Source organism: Manis pentadactyla, chromosome 10 (assembly GCF_030020395.1).
Source record: "Manis pentadactyla isolate mManPen7 chromosome 10, mManPen7.hap1, whole genome shotgun sequence".
In the NCBI taxonomy this organism is placed as follows: Eukaryota; Metazoa; Chordata; class Mammalia; order Pholidota; family Manidae; genus Manis; species Manis pentadactyla.
Window position 1 is genome coordinate 106,188,079 of NC_080028.1, and position 16,733 is coordinate 106,204,811.

Here is a 16,733-nt window from a genome sequence, read left to right on the forward strand (position 1 = left end):
TGGGCAGAGGGTGGTGAGTGCATCAGGGTATGGACCAGGCAGACCCCGCTGAGCGAGGAGGCCATCGAGCAGGGCACTGGGCCCAAGGGTCACGGGACAGGGCTGATGCTGGGGTGAGATAAACAGGTGTCCACTTGACAGTCATGTGGGTGGGGTGCTGTGGGGTCAACCACGCCCATGGGGTTGGGGCACCCCTTCCCTTGTGAAATACTGCTGTGGTGCATGGAGGGGGGTGCTCACGGAGTGCCTCCTCTGAGCTGGGCCCATGCTTGGGCAGTGGCCACATGGTGGAGAACAGGACAGGCAGCCCCACCCCCATGAACGTGCCACCGCAGAGAGCACAGGAGGGCCAGAGGGAACCTGGAGGATGGGACACGTGGTTTGCGAGAGCTGGTCTTCCCAACACACACCTTTTAGGCTAAACCAGGGCCCAGCCAGGCAAGTAGGGGAGAGTGGCGGGAGCAAGCGGTCAGGCCCAGTAGGGAGGCAGCTCGTCCTGGTGGTCCAGCTGAGGCAGGGACATGTGGGCTGAGCCCAGTGGCAGGCAGGGGCCCGGGCCTGGGAAGGTATGGCTGGTAAATGGGACACACAGGGCACTGGAGACCCCGTCCCTCAGGCCTCCTGGTTCTGAGGAATCACACCAGTTGACGATTTTGGTTGTTAACAAGTGTTTCTTCTGCCTCACAAACTGCCCTTCCTGGCCTATGTCAGGGATTTTCAATTCTGTAAGACTACCAGCAAAGGATGTTCAGCAGTGAGATGTGTGGGTAATGACACTTTCTGAGCTTGCCAATTAGAGGCAGGGGCCAGCCTTAGGTCCTCAGGTCCTGGGGGCTCCAGCCAAGGACAGGCACCCTGGGGTCCAAGACAGCACTGCTCAGGGCACTGCTGAGGGGTGAGGTGAGCTGTGGCCCCACAGCCCCTTCCGTCTTCTCTCGGTGTTGTCCACTACTCCAGAGATCAGAAAAACGGGTCCTCTGCCATTGTCTGGGCCTCCCAGAGACCCTCTTCCTGGGGTCCTTACTCCAGTCCCCCAGTTGGCCTCCCCAGTGCCTGCATGGGCTCAGCCAAATGTAATCAAGGCAGGGCTGCAGAGGGCAGGGCCTCGGGGGCTGCAGGGGCAGGGCCTGGGACCCTGCAGCCCCACTGCCCTCTGCACAGCTGTGCCCTCGGTATGGCATAGTGAAGGGGGTGGAAACATGGGGCAGGCTGGGGCATGGGACCCACTCCAAGCCTGAGTCTCATCTGTAAACTGGTGACAGGCCACACCTGTCCAGGCCTTGGCAAGTGGCAGTGAGGGAGGAAGGGAGCACACAGATGCCTGTGCAGGATGAAGCTCTGTGTGGACAGCTGAGCTGCAGGCCTCCCATGTGCTGGGACTGAGCACATGCCTCACTGTCCTCCTGGAAGGGCCTGCCCTGGATGGAGGGTGGGGCTCATGTCCCCAGGCCTGTTGGTGCCATCACTGGTCCTGCCTGGCCAGCCTGCTTCCCCATTCCAGGGTTGGCACTGGGTCTGGCCGGGTGGCTGGCTGGCCTCGGCTGCTCCCATGGGCCCCTGCCTGGTTTTTACCAGGCCCTGGGTGCCCCTTCCTCCCTTCCTCATCTGCAGCCAGTCAGCCATGCTTGTCACTTCCAATTGCAGCCTGGGCTCTGTGACACCCATTGTGGTGACAGTGGGCACCTTCGGGTCCAGCACTGCCCGAAACGCCTCCCCCGCTGGGGGAGCTGCCATCATGGCCCCCGGGCAATTTAAGGCACTTCCTGTCTCAGACAGATCCATTCTGAGCATTGTGGCCCCAGAACACGGCGGCTGCCCCTCAGCGCAGCTGATCCCTGCCCCACCGCAGACGGGCCCCAGCTCAGCCCGCCTCAAGCAGGAGGTGAGGGCTCAGTGCCACTGTCTTGTTTCTGTTGGACTCTTTGTTTTTAGCAAGCAGTGTTTGTTTCTGTGTTGTGTGGTACAGAGCTTCTTTTGTTTTATTTTAGTATCATTAATCTACAATTACATGAAGAACACTATGTTTACTATGCTCCCTTCTTCACCAAGTCCCCCCCACATACCCCATCACAGTCACTGTCCATCAGCGTAGTAAGATGCTGTAGAATCACTACTTGTCTTCTCTGTGTTGCAAGGCCCTCCCCATGCACCCCCCACTACATTATACATGCTAATTGTAATGCCCCCTTTCTTTTTCCCCCACCTTGCCCCTCCCTTCCCACCTGTCCTCCCCAGTCCCTTTCCCTTTGGTAACTGTTAGTCCATTCTTGGGTTCTGTGATTCTGCTGTTGTTTTGTTCCCTCAGTTTTTTCTTTGTTCTTATACTCTACATATGGGTGAAATCATTTGGTATTTATTTGTCTTTCTCTGCCTGGCTTATTTCACTGAGCATAATACCCTCTAGCTCCATCCATGTTGTTGCAAATTGTAGGATTTGTTTTCTTCTTATGGCTGAATAATACTCCATTGTGTATATGTACCACATCTTCTTTATCCATTCATCTACTGATGGACACTTAGGTTGCTTCCATTTCTTGGCTATTGTAAATAGTGCTGCGTAGGGGTGCATCTGTCTTTTTCAAACTGGGCTGCTGCATTCTTATGGTAAATTCGTAGGAGTGGAATTCCTGGGTCAAATGGTATTTCTATTTTGAGCTTTTGGAACCTCCATACTGCTTTCCACAATGGTTGAACTACTTTACATTCCCACCAGCAGTGTAGGAGGGTGCCCGTTTCTCAACAACCTCGCCAACACTTGTTGTTTGTCTTTTGGATGGTGGCCATCCTTACTGGTGTTAGGTGATATCTCATTGTGGTTTTAATTTGCATTTCTCTGATGACAAGCGATGTGGAGCATCTTTTCATTTATTTGTTGGCCATCTGAATTTCTTCTTAGGAGAACTGTCTGTTCAGCTCCTCTCCTCTGCCCATTTTTTTATTGGATTATTTGCTTTTTGTTTGTTGAGGTGCGTAAGCTCTTTATATATCTTGGATGTGAACCCTTTATTGGATCTGTCATTTATGAATCTATTCTCCCATACTGTAGGATGCCTTTTTGTTCCATTGGTGGTGTCCTTTGCTCTACAGAAGCTTTTCAGCTTGATATAGTCTCACTTGTTCATTTTTGTTTTTGTTTCCCTTGCCTGGGGAGATATGTTCATGAAGAAGTCGCTCATGTTTATGTCCAAGAGATTTTTACCTATGTTTTTTTTCTAACAGTTTTATGATTTCATGACTTACATTCAGGTCTTTGATCCATTTCAAATTTACTTTTGTGTATGGGGTTAGACAATGATCCAGTTTCATTCTCTTACATGTAGCTGTCCAGTTTTGCCAACACCAGCTGTTGAAGAGGCTGTCATTTCCCCATTGTATGTCCATGGCTCCTTTATCATATATTAATTGACCGTATATGTTTAGGTTAATATCTGGACTCTTTATTCTGTTCCACTGGTCTGTGGCTCTGTTCTTGTGCCAGTACCAAATTGTCTTGATTACTGTGGCTTTGTAGTAGAGCTTGAAGTTGGGAAGCGAGATGCCCCCCACTTTATTCTTCCTTCTCAGGATTGCCTTAGAGCTTCTTTTTAAGCCAAGTTTAAGTTAATAAGAATAGTTGATTTAAAGAAAAACATTTAGTGAACAGCAGACCTGGCAGGCAGTGACTCGTTGCTGACTGCCGCTTGGAAACTGGCATGGGCCGGCTCCTCATGTCAGCAGGGCCTGCAGAGCAGTGGCATTCACTTCATCCCACAGCAAGTGTTGCTGCCATTCAGAAAGACCAAGAACCCACACAGCTGGAGAGGCAAAGCCCGGAAGTGCAGGCTGTCCTGCAGATCCAGAGCCATCTGGCAAAACATCCAGCTCTTAGCTTTGGGGTGGGCCTGGCCAAACTCCCTCGGAAAAGGTTGGGTAAGAAGGCTCCCTCCCAGGGATGGTGGCACTGCTGAGAGGCTCCTTGGTGCCCTGGCTGGGGCAGCGCAGCTGGGACAGCATGGTTGGAATCAAGTGGTGGAGGCTGGGAATGCTGTTCTGCACCCCACGGTGCCGGGGGCGGCCTGCCCCTGGGAGTTCTGGTGGGCTTCCAGGACAGCTGTACGTCTGGCTCTCTGAGGCACGGAAAATATTGGAGACAGTCACACCTCTCTGGCTGGCTTGTCTGGGATGGGTAGGGTGGGCCTGGGAGGCCGGCTCACATCTGAGAGCCCTTTAGCAAGGTCTGCATTGGCTGAGTTCTCACACCAGCCCTGTTTTCAGCTCAGGGTTCCCTTCTCCTGTCCACCCAGAGGGCTCTGAGGTGGATGCTGTTCCTGCTCTGCACACAGGGAAACAGGCTTGGAGGGGGGCACTTGTCCGGGAGGGTCGAGGACTGCGCTGCCAGCCACACTGCTCACCTGTTCCAGTCGAGACCACCAGCAGTTGCCTCGTCTTGTGTGTCACCTCACCACAAGATGGCAGGCGGGCCAGGAGGCTGTCCCCGCACAGGAGCCCGTTCCATCGGACCTCCCGTCACCTGCGAGGGGCTCTTAGAAATGGCCTGCCTAGGCTGCACCCAGGCCCTGCGAGGCCCAGTGCCCCTGGTCAGCTTGCATATGGGTCTGGCTGGGCTGCCGCAGTCCAGCCTCCCACCCCCTGGGAGCCTGAGGTCTGGAGTGGGGGCATGTCTCTGCAGCTGCTGTTCCTCACAGTGCTGCCCCGGGGCCAGCACATGGGCTGTGGTGCCCAGGGACCAGGAATGTGTGCTCCCCGGCCCCTGCAGTTAGTGATGGTCACTTCAGTAACAATCCCCAGCTCTGAGCCTGACCCCATGGTGAGGAAAACTGAGTTGGAATTAAATCAAATTTCAAATGTTAAACCAACCAATTAGAAGAAGCAATCACAAAGAAACATGCGATTTTCAGAGCGTGGCTGTTTACCCCGTCAAAACTAACATATGAGGGGAGAGAAGTTTGGGCTCAGCAGGGCGGCCACCCTCGGTCTGTGTGATCAGAGGAGCTGTTCCCAGACCTGCAGGTCCTGGACACCACTGCCGCTCTGGGCTGATGAGAGAGTGGCCCCCCCACAGGGGTGCTGAGCGGGCATCTGCGCCCGGCCCTGTCCCAGGACAGCACCTCCAGCACTGCACCAGGGCATCCTGCACAGGCAAGTGGAGGTCTCACTGTCATCTACCCTCTGCCTCTATGTGTAGGCCATGGCAGGTCCGTGACACTGCTTCTCAGGGGTGTCCTTCGTGATTCCCATCCTGGGGATGCCAACCATGTCCTGGGAGCAGGCCCTCCTCTCCTACCCTGGTCTGGGCACCAGACACTGCAGGGGAGGGACTGCGGGCAGGGGTGGGCTGGAGGCAAGGTCGGGCCCCTGTGGGAGCTGGGCTCCATCGCCCCTTCACAGCGGTCACTCAGAGCTGCCTGTGTTATGACACCTGCCAGCAGGCTGGAATCAGTGAGTTGAGGGCCGTGGGCCTGTGGGTCCATCCCTTCAGTGTGAGTTGAGAAGAGTTGAGGGGCCTGGGGCAGGAGCCACCAAATGCACCGTGGTGAGCACCCACCTGGCAGTGCCCACAGAGCACTATGGCTGCTGCAGTGTGTGGCCTCCAAGGTGACCAGGGGGGATGGGGCAGGGCTGTGGGTGACGTGGCTTCAGCCGGCCAGGGGACAAAGTGGGTAATTGCATGGGCGCCCTGTGACCACGCTGAGGATTACACTCTGCAGAAGGCACCTAAACACTTGCCTGCCATTGTAAACCTGGTATTTTGTGGGGACAGGCTCGGGCCGCCTCCTGACAGAGCTCTCAGGGCCCAGCTGGGTGCTCCCCCTGCCTGCTCTGCCCCACTGTAGGCCCCTTGGCACCAGTCATAGGCCCCAGACGCCTCCCATGCTGGTCTGGATGGCAGGGGCCGCCGACCACTGTGGAGGGCCAGGATCCCCATGCCCAGCTCAGCTGGGAGTGTGGGCCTGTGGGCACCAGCAGTACTGAGCCTCCCTGTGCCCTCCGTGCCAGATCCCAAGGGAGCCACCCATGCCCAGAACAGGGACCTCAGCCAGCATTTGCTGAATGGATTCTGCCACCAGCCCTCCTTCCCCAGAATCCCAGGGCAGCCTCCCCTCCGGGGTCACCCACGAAAAGGGAGGTGCAGTGCAGCCTTTCAGGAGGGGCAGCGGGCTCGCCGGTCGGCTCCTGCGTGACCAGGCTGACCTGCCCAGCAGCGGGAGGCGTTCCAGCTCCGGCTTCTCGTCTTCGCTGAGCACATCATGCCACGTGTGGTAATGCAGTCTCTCCCTCCTCACCTGTCAGGACTTCCTGCCGGCTGACATCCAGACTCAGTTCACTGTGAGCCGGGAGCTGATCCGAAATATCTACAACAGCTTTTACAAGCTCCGCGATCGGGCTGAGCGGATTGCGTCGAGGGCCATCGACAATGCTGCTGACCTTCTCATATTTGGGAAGGAATTAAGGCAGGGACCCTGTTCGGTTCTGCAGGGGCTGGTTTGGGGGAGGGATGGTCAGACTTGGGTGGCAGCTTGGAGCAGAGTACGTTTGCCATCATGACCCTCATTCTGGCCTGTTTCACTCCAGAGTGGGAAGAAGCAGTTTGGGGAAATGGGAGATCATATTTGGAAGAAAAAGGTGGAGAATTTAGGCAGAGGAGCGTGGATTCCTCCACACCCGAGTGCTTGCTCGCATCTCACAGCGCCTGGTCGCCATTGTCCGGATTAGACTAAATAATTCATTTGATCCGCGGAGTGGGGAGAGGACGCCATGGTTGCTCTTGCTTCCTCTGCACTGGCGGAGGGAAGACCTCCAGGCGGGACTCCACCTTCTCAACATGCTCGTGTGCACAGTCACCTGGGGAGGGGGGCTGAGGTCCCACCTGATCACGAGGGGCTGGGTTGGGAGGTGTGCAGGCTACCCTGGGGGCTTCAAGGCCTTGAGTGTCTCTCCCTGTGTCTTGTTTTCCCTAGTGCTCTGGGATCTGACACGACCCCGCTCCCCTCCTGGGCCCCTCTCAGCAGTAGCACATGGGCGTCCCTTAAGCAGGCGCTGAAGGGCCTGTCTGTTGAATTTGCACTGCTCGCTGACAGGGCTGCGCAGCAGGTGAGTGAGTTTGTCCTGGTGGCACCCGCCCCGGAGGACAGTCTGTGCCTGGGCGTGGAGCATCTCCTCCTCAGACGCTTCTCACGGCTCTGAGTCTTACGTGTGCGGAGACCTGTCTTGGGCCAGAACTGCATGTCCCCATCGGTTCTTCTGGCTGCCCATTTACACACTCGAGGTCGTTCTCATGACAAGAAAACTCTTGGGAATTGACTCGGCTGAGAGTAGAAGATACAATCTGTCCTTGAAAGTGTGTCCTGGACTTACCAGGATATCCGGGTGGACCGGATGTCCCCATTTGCTGTCCTCGGTCCCTTGATAACTCATCAGAACAACAGCAAAGCTCCTGCACCCCGAGAGGCTCCCTCTCTCACCCCTGATACACCATCAGCCTCAGGAAGTGCTTCTGTACACACAGGTGCTATTTGTGGAAGGCTGCACCTTGTAGTCGCTGGTGAATTTGAAGACACTAGTGTTTACTGCCAGAGGGACAGGGGTCTGGGTGCTTTTATGCTCTGAACCTGTTACATGACTTGGAGGGTGAGAGGTGCTGCCTAGTTCTTGGGGAAGTGGTCTTCAGGCTGTTAGTAAATAATAAATTAAATCCATGTAGTTGTGAAAGCCTCGCTGCCTACCGGAGACCTGGAACTCCTTAGAAGCAGGTCAGAGGCCACAGTGACAGCAGCAGGCCTGCTGAGTTTGGAACTGGGGGACTCTGCACCTGAGGAGGGGTGCTTGGGCATCCAGCACACCTCCACATGCCGAGGAGGGAATCCGGTCTTGTGGCGTGTATGGGAAGTCCTGGGTTTTCCTCTTCCAGGCCTGGTGCCTGTGTTCCTTTAGAAACTGAGTGTGGGGCGGGGTTCATGTCTCTGGGACCCAGTCCATCTCCAGGTCTGTGAAGCGCCCACACATCCACAGTGGGGAGGACCATGAACGTTGTGTTGGGGTTGTGGCCTGGCAGGTGAGCTCTGGGCAGCCTGCTCTGTGCCTGCTGGGGCCTCTCAGGCCCCTGTTCAGGTTACTTTGGTCCCCAGGTCTGTTACACCCACCAATTAAAAGCAAGGGGTGGGGCTAGATAGTTATAAACTTTTTATGTGACCTGTTGACCCTTACTCAGAGCTCAGTCTGTGAAACAAAAATGAAGCTGCCCTGGTAGCAGGGCCCCCGGTCCACATGGCTGCCTCTTCAACAGTGGGGCCTTGTGGAGTGCAGGGTGGGGAATTCCGATCGAGGTCATTTCCAGTCTTTTCTGAGTCAGGCTTAGGTGCTGTGTTTCTGCTTTGAGGAGGGAGGGAAGGCCAGGCTTCCCACGTGGGCGACACGTTTGTGGCTTGGAGTTCCCCCAGCTCTGGGATTCTCTGCTGTCTCATGAATGTGGCTCTGAAATTTAAGGTCTGGAGAGGTACTGTTTCCAGAATATTCCTCACTGTCCTCGGTGGTTTCCATGTTGAAGTGAAATTAAGAGTTTGAATAGGAAATTGGAGGAGACAGACGACCCCTCAAGACTTGGATTCGCAGTCTCAGTGTGGCACTCGCAGCCAGAACAGCAATGGCTGGTTCCCTAACCCCGCTCGCTGCGCAGCTGGAGCGCGTCACTCACGCAGCCAGGACAGCGAGGGCTGGTTCCCTAGCCCCACTCATGTCCTCAGCTTTACTGTTTCCGGCCTTTTAGGAGACCTGGGTACACAAGTGGGACTCCTGGTGGCTGTCATAGCCACAGTGACAGGATGTGTACTTCCTGTAAAGGCACAGGCATTGGTGTTCAGGATCTCTTGTTGAACCAAAAATGGGACTTGGTGACAAATGAAATGACCAGGAGGGTCCCCTGAGTCCCTGCTGTGGACTGGAGGTGGGGAGCCTCCATGCCCCTGCCCTGCCGTCAGGAACAAACAGGGCACCTGTGGCCACCTGGTATTTTCCTAAGTTTTAAAAACTTGTAACAGGCCGTTACTTCCCAGAAACCTTACTGGATGGAACCTTGGCTGTGTGTGTGCAATTCAGGGACCTGCAACCCAGTGCTTGTGTCCCCATCCAACTTGTTCTCTGAGCATCAGTGCTGGGCAGTCCATGCACACGGTGGCCTGTCTGTGCTTGGAGCAAAGTATGACTGAACGCCCAGGCCAAGGGCATTCAGTCGTACTCATGTCCCAGGATGCTGGGCTCCCTGCTGTTACCAGGGATACCCATTCTTCCAGGGCTGCCCTCCAGGCCTCCATGGATCTCTGTGCTTTGGAAATGAGCTCTGTGGCTCACCCGTCAGTTTGCCTAGGTACACCATGTGGTCCAGGTGTGGAGGCCTGTGTGGGAGCCAGAAGCAGGTGCCTCTCTGGCCCGAATCAGCCGAAGGAAGCCTCAGTGCTAACCCGGCTCTGGTTGCTTGTCTCAGCTTGAGGCTTCAGAAGCCCTTGCCTCTCCTCGCCCTGGGCTCCTTTTCCCTCCACTGAGGCTGCCCTGCCTCCCCTCCCATTTACTCCCTTTCTCAACACCCCTCAAAGCTCACATGGAAAAGCTGCTGGGGGAGGGCATTTGAGGTGCCCGCTCTTCCTGTGCATGCCAGGAAGGAGTGTGCAGGGAAGGTGCATGCTGGGAAGATGGGGACATGGATTGGAATGCTGGGAGGACATGATGTTGGACAGTAAGTGCAGCGGGCAGGTGGATGGGACTCAGGCCCTTGCTCTCCACCTGGTGTTGGCTGGGCTGCCGTGTGGGAAGGGGGTGCCTCTGCAGAGCTGGCAGAGCTGAATGTGAGCATGTCTGTGGGTATGTCTGAGTGAGTGTGTCCAGGGGTGTGTGTGTGCCTTGGGAAGGGTCTTCCTGGCCTGTGAGGGGGCGCCTGGCCAGGTCTCAGTGTCGGGTAAACCCCATCTTCCAGGGCAAACAGGAGGAGAACAATGTGGTGGAGAAACTGAACCTCTTCTTGGATTTGCTCCAGTCCTATAAGGTGAGTCTCAGCTTCTCTGTGGTCAGGGACAGAGCTTTTGAGAAGGGTCCTGTGACCTTGGAGGGGTGTGACTCCAGGGGGTGGAGAAAGACCTGAGAAGCCAGCCGTGGAGGGACCGTGGGCCTTCTGCTCCCTGTGGTGGGCTCTGGGCTGCGTGCAGCCCAACAGGTGGACAGATGGGCCTCTAGCTTTCCTGGATCTGAGAACGGAGATGGGGTGTGAGCCTGTGTGTGAGCATCTGGGTGTGTGTGAGTGTGTCAGCATGTGAGTGTGCCTGAATGTGTGTATGAGAGCATGTCTGAGAGTGTGTGGTTATGTCTGAGTGAGTCAAGAGTGAACATGAGTGTGTCCTTGTGAGCGTGTCTGGGTATGTCTGAGAACGACAGTGAACATGAGCATGGCCGTGTGTGTGTCTGTGGGTATGTCTGAGCAAGTGTGTTCAGGGGTGTGTGTGTGTCATGTCAGTGTGGGGGCATCCTGGCCATGGACAAGCATGGGGCTGCCTGGAGAAGCGAGCTGCCTCTTCCCGTGGGCAGTCGGACCTCCACTGCTGCAGGTGGCCTTCTAACCACTGGTGCACCAGTTGGAGTGCCTGTGACTCCCACGTGCTGAGCTCCGGGGGAGCTGGCTCAGTGCTGTGCAGAGTGTTCCAGAAGGAATTTCTTTGTTGAGTGCTGTGGTAGCAGGTAGTCTGGAACATCTCAGCCAGGGGCTGATTTCTTTCTAGTTGGGATGATTCCTGGGGCCCCTGGGGAAATGCCAGTGCCACTGCCTTTGGAGGCAGGCGGTCCTCCTGCTGCTGGGGTGACCCTGGTGGGCGGTCTGGTGGGCAGCATTCCCATTCCCACCTGCCTGGGGCAGCCGGTGCTCCTTGCTCATGGCCCCACTAAACAGAGCCTGTTTTGCACGGGGTTTATGTGTGGCACTGGTTTGTGCCATGCCCCCTGTGGCTGGACCCTGCCTGCTTGGGGTAGTTTCTGAGGGCGGGCACCCAGCATTAGCGTTGCCTCTACAGTGCCCCCTCGCCGTCTGCATTCTGGCCCTCCTGCAGGGAGGTGGCACTGCTGACTGTGGTCCCTGAGGCTGGAGGCTGAGGGCACCAAGCGCCCCCTTTCCCACAGGACCTGTGTGAGCGGCATGAGAAGGGCGTGCTGCACAGGCACCAGCGGGCCCTGCACAAGTACAGCCTGATGAAGAGGCAAATGATGCGCGCTGCTGTGCAGAGCTGCGAGCCCGAGGCCGTGGAGCAGCTGGAGACCTGCATCGTGGAGGTGGGTGTGGCGGGGTGCGGGGGTGCAAGGGCGGGAGGCTTGCAGAGCCTTTCTGCCTGGCCCGCTGGGCCCCGCAGCAGGACTTCCTGGCAGTCCCTGTTGGCTTGATGAGCTTCCGGAATGTGGCACACATGTAAGTGACAGCTGGCCAAAACACAGGGGGGCACAGGCCACCGCGGGGGTCCCCTTCTCCCTTGGCACTTCTGGTTGAGCTGCGTGGACTGCACTGTGCCTCAGTGGTTACACGCAGGAAAGGCTCAAGCCCCGGCTCAGGCGCTGTGCACTCCTGCCCTTCTAGCGGGCCAGGTGCAAGGGTGCTTTCTGTGCAGCAGGAGAATGCGATTCAGACGATGGAGCTGCAGAACTGCTTCTCCCTGTACTGCCTGCACCAGGAGATGCAGCTGGTGCACGCCTACCTGCCCCTCACCTCCCACATCCTCGGAGCCTTCGTCAACTCTCAGATCCAAGGGCACAAGGAGGTGGGTCCCCTGCCTGCAGGTCTGCCTCCCCTCGCGGCTGCCACGGAGGACTGCTTAGCAGAGTTAGCGGATTGGGGCGAGTGCCAGGCCTTAAAGCAGCTCCTACTCTCTCGACCTGTGACGGGAGCGAGTGACAACTGTAGCCTTGTCTCTGTGACTCTTGGGGGAGGCGGTGGGAGCAGAGCGAGACTGAAGGAGCAGCTCCTTGTCTCCTGGGGGAGTTCTGGAGGTCGGCGGTGAAGCATGTAGATGCAGGAGACTGAGAGCAGTGGAGAGAGGAGGTGGTGGGAGCAATCTGAGGAGGTGGGGCACAGCCCAGTCAGCATCCCCTGCAGGTGGCTCCGCAGCTTTTCTGATTGTCCTGGACCTTTGACGCCCCAGGGACGCTCTCTGAATTACTTAGAGCTGTGTAACTCTAGCTCATGTCTCTGCTCACACATGTCCATCTCCAGACAGCCTAGAAGCTGTGCAGGGCTGAAGAGGTCCTTGAGAAAGGGTCCTGCCGCAGGGTCACACCTGAGCTGGCCTCTGTGTGGCCTGTGCCTCACTGCTCTCTGCCCTGCTCCTCTGGTGCCTCCTGTTGGCGCTGGGAGGACAGTCATCTGAGGGGTGCGTCTGCTGGTGGCGCCCCAGCTCCTGATAACCTGGTGGTAGGCGGGGCCTGAAGCCCTGTCTCAGATCCCAACCCTGTGACTGTCATGTGCTCATATGCCCTTGGCTGGAACATTTAACCCCTGGCTCCAGCTGCCATGTCTGAAAGATGGTATGAAATGTGACTCTCTCAGCTTTCCAAGATTGGCCTGGGGGCTTGGTGGGTAAAGGGCTGCAAGCCACTCTGGGTAGGTTCTGTGGCTGTGCTGGGCACATAGCTGGACCATAGCTGTTCCGTCACCAGAGACTGCACAGACTTGGAAGAGGGTCCAGAGGGGTCAGCCGGCCAGAGGACTGGGTGTCTCTCAGTCCGATGGAGGCCTGTGCAGAGCCCAGGGCCAGGGGTACAGTCCAGGATGCTGGCACTTTTTATGGGGGCCGGGCAGCTTTCTGTATGCAGTGCATAGGATGACCTCAGACCTGTGGTTCAGGAAGGTCATTGGCGATGGCTTGGAGGGCAGTTAATGGGTAGAAGGGGGCGGTCAATCCAGGTGGGAAGCAGTGGTGACAGGGCCGGTGGCCAGTCTAGACCCTGCTCTGAGGCCTGTTGTACCGAACCATGCGCAGTGTTTGTTCAGCGTGTGGATCATGGGGTACAGGCCTCAGACCTCCTCAGCCAGAATCTGGGACCCAGGATCCAGACTAAACTGTTCAGTGAGGGAGAACTAAGGCAGGACGCCCAGGCGAGGCAGGTGCCACCTGGCTTAGGCGCCATGAGCCTGGCCCCAGACTTCTCAGGCGCAGGTGGTGCAGTGAGTCCCCTGGCCGGGTGACGTGTGCTGCACGTTCCCAGGGCCACAGTGTGCTTTTGCTGTCATGAGGGCCACTGTTCACCACTGATCATGGGCACCCCCAGCCTCTCTGCTCCTTGTGCTCACGGGCCTCATCCTGGACGCCAGAGTGCTTGTGAGTGCTGGTGGCCGTGTCTCACTCCACCTCGTTTTGTTTTCATGGTGGATGTTGTCCTGGTGTCTGGCCTGCTGAGCAGAAGGCCAGTGCCTCGGAGCTGTTAGGATGTGCTGGACCCACACAGCAGTGCTCACTCATTCTGCATTGAGCAGACTCGGGCTCCTTCAGCCATGCCTGCAGGGGATGGGGACCAGCCCCCTGTCTCCTGGTCTGGCCTGCGCCTCACTGGGTGTTCAATCGTGGAGGCTGGGGCCCCAGAGCTTGGAGGGAAGGGCCAGTGCAGTCAGATCTGGCAGCTCTCGGGGAGGCCATCCGGAGCCTGGTGGCAGCAAGCCTCGAGGCCCCCAGGTGGCATTCCCCGGGGCTGTGCATTGGGCTGTGGAGCTGGCGCCAGCCCTCACAGGGTGCTGTGCCCTCTGCCCCCACAGATGAGTAAGGTGTGGAATGACCTGAGGTCCAAGCTGCCTTGCTTCTTCGCGGGACAGAACAGCAACGCCACCCCCCCGAGGTTCCTGCAGGACGGTGTGTCTCCTCACTAGTGCTGAGTGCTTCCGAGGCCTCACTAAAGCCTCTTTCCAAATGCTGTGTCCCTGTTCAATTCCCTAGACAGCGGCTGCCCCCCACCCCACTGAGCCCCTAGCCTTGGGCTGATGCCCTTGAGTGGGGCCAGGTGGTATGGCTCTCCTCCCCATGTGGGGAGCAGGGCCGAGGACACCACTGCAGGTCTCTGAGCGTCCATGGAGGCTGAGGTCACGCAGGGCCTGTGCAGCCATGGTGGGTTCCTCTCTCCCACAGCCCTGACGCCTGCACTCTGCCTGTTAGTCTGAGGTTCCCTGGAACGGATGCCCAGGGGGAGGGAAGCAAGGAAGGTTTTCACAGCAGATGGTACCTGGGGCTGTGTGCAGGGGGCCTCACCTGCTAGAACGGTCAGGAGGGGTCTGGATTAGCTGAGCAGGGAGAGAGGAGCTGAAATGCAGAGAGGGCAGGACTGTTCTGCAGCGGCATGCCACCACGGGACAAGGAGGTGGCTGTCTCTGATGTGTAGCTGGTCAGCGAGAGGGCAGCCAGCCACTGCTAGCAGATGGCCTGGCTTGGGGGCGGAGGGGTGGTGCGGGCACACGTGAGCCGGCAGCGGGGCCCAGCAGAGAAGGCTGGCACTGGGGGTTGCTGGGGGTTGTGTTGACTTCCAGGGATGAGTTGAGCAAGCACCCTGGGGCCTGGCCTTGAGGGTAAAGGGTCCTGCGTCCCACCACACACGTGCTCAAATGTGCACACTTGCTGTGTGACTGTGCCGTGTGCCTGGCGGTGGTATGGTGGGCTCGTGCTTCTGCTCTGCGGACCAGGAAGGGCTGCTCTCCTCATTGCACAGAGACAACAGAGGCTGGAAGGGCAGAGGAGGGGTAGGTGGGAGAAGCATTCTGGCTGGACTCCGGAGGAGGGCTGTGCCTTGCTGCAGCCAACCCTCTCTTAAACTGACCTCTCCACTGGGCAACCAGAACACTCCCAGGCTTCCTGCACACTGCCAGCCCAGCTCGTGTTCCTGGCCCTCTGCAGGGATGATGTTCTCAGCCCTGGCAGTTTCCTGTTCAGGATCCCTTTTGTGTAATTGCATGGAGGCCTGGAGCCAGACAGGCCCCCCGGTCCTTGGGCCACCTTTGAGTTCACTGTGCCACAGGCCTGAGTGGTGGTAGGCGGGGGTCCTAGCCACCCGGGGCATCCTGAGGTTCCTGCCTTGCAGGGGTGAGTGCCTGAACGCAATGGACTTCTCCTTGTCTCAGATCTGACATTTCACCTTACGCATATCCTCACCCAGCGCACAGGACCCAGAGGCAGGTGGAGGCCTTGCGATAAATTTGGACGCCTGCAGACTCGCAGGCATCCCCGATGAGCTGATGCATGACTTCAGTCCAGGGCAAAGTGTCTCAGGTTTGGCCAGACAGCAGCGTCGGCCGGGCTGCAGACTCACTGCATGTGGCTTCAGCCTGGGGATGTGGGAAGGTCTGCCATGCTGGACGCCACCCCAGCCTGGGCCCAAGACGGTGACAGTGATGTGCCTTCCCAGGCTGTCAGTGTACCCCTGAGTGTGAAGAAGGGGGGCTGTTGGACCACTGACCCAGGTTTCTGGGCTGTCTTTGCCTTCTGATCTCCTTCCCTCTGCACAAGTGGGCCTTGCTTTTAGAGGATCAGTGCTGCCCGCAGGGCTGGGCCCCTGACACGGTCCCAAGGCAGAGCACAGCCTCCAGGCCTCCTGTCCTGTCTCCGTGGCAGCTGCTGCTCACCCCACTGCCAGGGGTCTGCCTGTTGGGGTGAGGGACGAGTGACCACAGGATGGTGGAGCTGGACACGTGCAGGCAGGCTGTGTGGGGTGGACACAGCTTGCACGTGGGGCCAGTGGTAGGCAGGCAGGAGGCTGTGCCCATGGCACATTTGGGTGCTCTCACAGGTCGCTGGGCAGAGTTCCAGGACAAGCCTTGCATACTTTCTGCCATGGATTCCTTATTCCTGGTAGCACACCCCATGGTGGGAACAAGAAGCTCTGGGTTGGAGCCCTTTCCTTGTTTGTGGAGGCTCATCAGGAGGGGTGCTTGGCCCTCAGTGTCCTCCCAGCCCCGGGCACTGTAGGGTGCTGATGGGAAGAGAGGCTTGCTGGGCAGACTTCCTGGGAGTGACCTAGGGCAGGTCCCTTCACCCTGGTGCCTGCAGTGGGACAGCAGAGGGCCATCTTCTCATGAAACTTCCCTGTCAGCCCTGCATCTAGGCTGCTGGTGGGTATCCAGGCATGGGGCCTGGGATTTGGCGCTCAATATTGTCCTGGGGGACCTGCTCACCTTTGCAGCTCAGCTTTCCTTGCTGGCTGGGGAGCCTGCCTTGCTACAGCCCCATTGAAAGGACATCTTGTTCCACGGTCCTGAGGCCTTTCTGAGAAACCCTGGCCCTCCTGCCCTAGGAAGGCTGGTCCCAGCGCTGCTTTGGCCTGGTCATGGGAGCACACCTTCACCGGGACCCCACTGCATTCCGCTTAGTGGAGACGTGATCAGGCAGCCTGGCATGGGGACACATGGGCCTCTGGTCTGGCTCAGTTCAGGATGGGCCAGTATCTGAGGGTTTCCCTATCGCTGTGCATGAGTCAAGTCAGTTTATGTATGAAGCACTTTATAAGCAGCAGGAATCAGTTATTATACCCAGTAAACTGGAATAGTTTACAAATGACCTACCTTCTGGGATTCTTACCAATAAACTATTAAACCTATTGATAATAGTACCATTGTGTGTTCTTTCTGTAAGTGGTAGTGACCCTGTAACTTCCTGGCAGGCAGAAATCAGGACGAAGGTGGCCTGGTGCTCCTAGGTCAGGGAGGTTGACGAGCCTGTGACTCATTAGACTGGAAT

General features: G+C 57.5%; 1 protein-coding gene across 1 annotated transcript; it reads left to right on the top strand.

Annotated features, from left to right (window-relative positions):
* Positions 1-1,621: 1,621 nt before the first annotated feature.
* LOC118922501 (sorting nexin-8-like) lies at positions 1,622-13,928 on the top strand. The gene is made up of 7 exons (XM_057488013.1): positions 1,622-1,882; positions 6,265-6,452; positions 6,960-7,092; positions 9,965-10,033; positions 11,155-11,304; positions 11,634-11,783; positions 13,772-13,928. Exons 1-7 carry the CDS (start codon positions 1,622-1,624, stop codon positions 13,880-13,882), a joined length of 1,062 nt encoding a protein of 353 aa, XP_057343996.1. The 3' UTR covers positions 13,883-13,928.
* The last annotated feature ends 2,805 nt before the right edge of the window (positions 13,929-16,733 follow it).

Bases quoted from the DNA above. Each gene is read 5' to 3' on its own strand.
- LOC118922501 (XM_057488013.1), top strand. From the start codon at position 1,622: ATGCTTGTCACTTCCAATTGCAGCCTGGGCTCTGTGACACCCATTGTG. The intron at 1,883-6,264 runs GTGAGGGCTCAG...CACGTGTGGTAA, and splicing joins CAGCCCGCCTCAAGCAGGAG to TGCAGTCTCTCCCTCCTCAC. The intron at 7,093-9,964 runs GTGAGTGAGTTT...CCCATCTTCCAG, and splicing joins CTGACAGGGCTGCGCAGCAG to GGCAAACAGGAGGAGAACAA.